This window comes from Gastrolobium bilobum, unplaced genomic scaffold (assembly GCF_033153095.1).
Source record: "Gastrolobium bilobum isolate Gb01-03AN ecotype WA unplaced genomic scaffold, APGP_CSIRO_Gbil_v1 utg10432, whole genome shotgun sequence".
In the NCBI taxonomy this organism is placed as follows: Eukaryota; Viridiplantae; Streptophyta; class Magnoliopsida; order Fabales; family Fabaceae; genus Gastrolobium; species Gastrolobium bilobum.
Window position 1 is genome coordinate 9849 of NW_026896976.1, and position 4421 is coordinate 14269.

Here is a 4421-nt window from a genome sequence, read left to right on the forward strand (position 1 = left end):
GTATTTTTATTGGTTTATACCCATAAAGTGGAGGAACAAATTAATAACAATCATATCCCTATCAAAGGTCACTAAAATTTTTATTGAAGTGATAGGATATGCTCCCCATCTATCAACCACAGAAAAGAGCCAAGAAGACGTATAAAAGTGCATATGGTGAGACTGACGTTAAAGTTCAACAATAATAATAAATAGGAAGGAGAAAGAAAAACGAAATATAATGAATGATTAAAAATTATATTATATACATCTAATGAATGATTATATTTTTTAAATTAAAGTTATAACATTAAAAATTTCCCAGCAGTCACGTGTTTCAAGTGTAAAACGACGGGTAAAAAATATATATTTATTTCAAATAAGGTATATATAATTAGAGTAATCATGATATTGATTTGTTAGAATGTTGCCATTTTGAAACAAACATATTTTACATATTTCAAAGGGTTTTATAAGAGTTATGTTGTAGGAAAAGTGATTATGTCAAGTTATAGAGATTCGTTTTTCGTTCCTTAGTTTTTTTTTTCGTCAAAAAATGCGAGGCCCACAAAATAGTGTGTGTAGGAAACTTTTTTTTTTATGTTACATGATGAATGCAAATCCCTATTTTCAATATAAGTTTATTCTTTATCGAAATAAATTTATTTTCTACACATACATAAAAGTGTGTGGGGCCTATGTGAGAAGAAGAGAGAAAAAAAAAATATGGATTCTATTACTTCTATAGACATAAAGGAGATAATTTTATCTACTAAAACATGAGAAATATTAAACCCTTTAAATATATATAGGGTTTTACTTTTCTCCAGCCACTTGACGTCCGCCAAATAATTTCGGAGTCCTAACTATACAAAGGTGGGTGAAAATATTAAATACGAAAAATCACAACTAATCAAAGTTGAAAGATTTATTGTTGGACGACCATCAACCGTATAAATATTTGCCATATATATATATATATATATATATATATATATATATATATATATATATATATGAGTTCGCTTTTTCTACGGTCAATGTAAATAACTTATCTACATTGAGTCCAAAACGACATCGTTTTGAAGCGGAAATCAAGATATTTTTATAATTATAATTTATTTCAGGGTTATAATAGTCTTTTTTATTATAATTTTTTAATTTTTCAACCCAAAACGACGTCGTTTTGACTCTTTTGAGATCAATATAAATAACTTATCTGCATTCACTGTAGAAACATTAAAGCCTATATATATATATAGTATATTCAAAGTTTCTCCAAAAAATAATAAAAACTTCCAAGTTGCGTCGTCCATTCTTTTCTAGCCCGACCTTTCAATGGAATCAAGAAGCATACGGGATGGATATATGTATTATTCAAAGTTTCTCCAACAAAAAAAAGAAAAAAGAAAAACTTGCATCGTCCATTCTTTTCTATGGAATCTAGAAGCATATTGATTGAAAATTTATGACTTATTTATTTATTATGGAAGAAAGCTCAGGACCTTTAAGATTATGACAAAATATATTATAAAATCAGAATAACTTGGAACGAGGGCATGATTTAGAATAGAACTAACATGATCTTGAAGCTAGCATGAGTAACTTGGCCTTCGGATCTTTATGAATAAATATTTTTCTATGAAGTTATGAATACGTTTTTTCTCGTCAGTGTTTATATTTGTTTTATAATTGTCTTTATTTTAGCATTCGGATCTTTATGCATTTCCAACAAATATAACATAAATTGAATATTTTATTTCACTGAATAGACATTTTCATAAGATTATAAAATTCTCTAATTTGTACAAAGATTTACGAATCATCTTTCCCGCCTGCTTGCAAAACTTCAAAATACAGCAGCTTTTAGTCTCCTTCCCAACACTTTCCTGTACAGAAAGTAGGAAAAGATCATTGTCAGCAGAAAGTCAAGAAAATATTTCCTATGCCAAATGCTAATTTAAGAGGTTAGTGAATGAAAATTTTAGTTTACCTCATCAATTGCCTATCAAAGCCTGATGCAGCCAAGAGCCCTCTGTTCTCTTCTGCCCTTCTTAGGAGGTAAGGCATAACCATCTCTACTGGTCCAAATGGCATGTATTTGCTAACCTGAAACCCTGCATTGCTCAAACCAAAGGAAAGTGCCTCTGACATTCCATATAGTTGTGCAAATTCTAGCTTGTGGTTCACCTTTCCATTCCCCAATTCATGTGCTTTTGCAGCAGCCAATTTCCCTACACAACATTTTCATGTCATATTAGACACAAGAATTGAGATGTTGGGTTTTCTTATATTATAAATCATTTCAAAATGAATAAGTATAAATCTAAGTACCTGATTCAACATTGTGGGTTGCAAGAACAACCGAACCAGGTCCATTGGCAATCTTTTCAAGCATAAATGATGAGCAGTCATTGAAGCAATTGTGTGTGTCCTGAATGGTATTGTGAATTGGGGATGCATATCCCAAAGACTCAGCCAATTTAGTTTCTGCGGACATGTAAGCACCCCTTACCAATTTGAACCCCAATGGAACTCCCATTTTGTCTGCTGCCTTTGTTGTAAGCAACAACCTCTCCTTGGCATCTTTTAAGTAAGTTTGAATGGTTCCAAACACAATGGGATTGTCATCTTTGTTGTGCATGATGGCTGAAGAGTATGTGAAGTAATCAATAGCTGGTTGAACCCAAGTGTGTTCTGCATCAACCAACAATGGAATATTGGCTTGTACACATCTTTGACAAAGTTCAAGTAGTCTCTGATTTGCAAGTTGAAGATCACTTTCTTCTTCTGGGGTTAGAGGCTCCGGTCTTTTCTGAGTGTGGTATAAAGGACTAGATTCCGAGAAAATTGGAAGGGAATCTTGTTTCCATGGCAAAAGAAATGAAGGGTCTTTCTGCTGCCATCTTAAAAGATCACTAACTCTTTCTAGCAACGCCATGGGACATATCGCAGTGATTTTCACAATGACAAAGCTCACCTATCATATCAAGAATCAAATTTGCACACATTAGCTAACTACTATACCACACCCAAAAAAGCAAATTAATATACTAATATGCAAGTATTTTTCTTTTTCAATTTATTCAAGTTATGTGTATTAAGTCATAAATGTTTTATATTGAAATAAGGAGAAACATCGTTTACAAATTTTTTTTATAAATTTTTGCAAATTACACTATATACTCTTGGAAGAACACTTTATAAATTTTTACAAATTACACTATAAATTTTTTTCAGGAGAACACATTCAGAATTTGTCAACAAAAAGTTGAGTTTGTTAACAAAAAATTATAAAAATAACCATCTCCTTGAAATAATAACTGTTTAATGTACAGTATAAAAATTATTAATTTCAATTATAGATAATATTTTGCACACTGATATAATTGTATAAAAAAATACAACCAATAAACGATTAAGGTGAAGGTGAAAAGCTTACGGAAGATGGTGGAAGCGATCTGCAAACATCAACGGTGTGAATGAATGCATTGAGGTTACGGTCACACCCATCGTTGTCGTGTGCATCTTCAACCCCATAAGCCAGCATGCCACGTAACCCCGTCTCGTTCAGCGACCGTATGCTCCGGCCGGCGGCGGCGGCATCCTCGCCGGCACAGAAGTGTTCGTAGAAGGTCTTTCGAATGGTGGCCGTCACAACATCCTTAGACACTCCCTCCCTTTGAACGAGGTTGGACTTCATGACCCACATTCCCAAGTCCACCATAGGCCCCACCGCGATGGCGTGGAGCACGGCGGAGGAACGGAGGAGCTTGGAGGTTGGCACGGAGGAGAACAGCTTCTCCGCATCTTCAAAGTTAAGGGAAGAAGACGGAGTAGCCACGGCAGCGGAGGACGGCGGTTTCTCGATGAGTGAAGGAGTAACTACGGCGGCGGCGGCGGTGGGAGAGCGGGAAGGGAGGTGAGGGGAGTTGAGTTGCTTGGCGGTTGTGTTGTAACGGATGTTCTTGAGAATTCTTGGAAGGATCACGCGAGTCGCCATTAAAGGTTAAGATAACAGTGGTGTTGTGTGTTAATGATGTTTTTGTGATGTCTGAAGATGTTGTTGTTGGTGTTTCTTTGTTTTGTTCTCTGAATGCAAATGATGTAACTTGTGATGTTTTTCTGAAGTGAGGTTGGGGGGTTTTTATAGGCGCCATGTTAATTGGCATAGGTTAAATAATGGAAAAGAATCAAACTAGTCAACTTGGGCTTAGTCTTTTATTTTTAGTAATCTTCTTTGCTTTCCCTTATAATAGTCAGGTTATTTATTTCTACGATTCTTTTTCTTTAATTTGGATATGAAAAATAAGTCAAAGAAAATACAATAATATTTACACAGTATTCATTTCTTTTCTTTTTTGTAAATTTGTTACATCCTAATTAAAGTAGTATAAGTTAATTGAGATAGAATATTGTGACACACAAATAATGTTACGCAC

General features: G+C 34.0%; 1 protein-coding gene across 1 annotated transcript; it reads right to left on the bottom strand.

Annotated features, from left to right (window-relative positions):
• Positions 1-1828: 1828 nt before the first annotated feature.
• Positions 1829-3982, bottom strand: LOC133303154 (proline dehydrogenase 2, mitochondrial-like). The gene is made up of 4 exons (XM_061503033.1): positions 3422-3982; positions 2314-2959; positions 1973-2213; positions 1829-1868 (listed from the first exon to the last, which is right to left on the bottom strand). The coding sequence occupies exons 1-4, from the start codon at positions 3980-3982 to the stop codon at positions 1829-1831; spliced, it is 1488 nt and encodes a 495-aa protein (XP_061359017.1).
• Between the last annotated feature and the right edge of the window lie 439 nt (positions 3983-4421).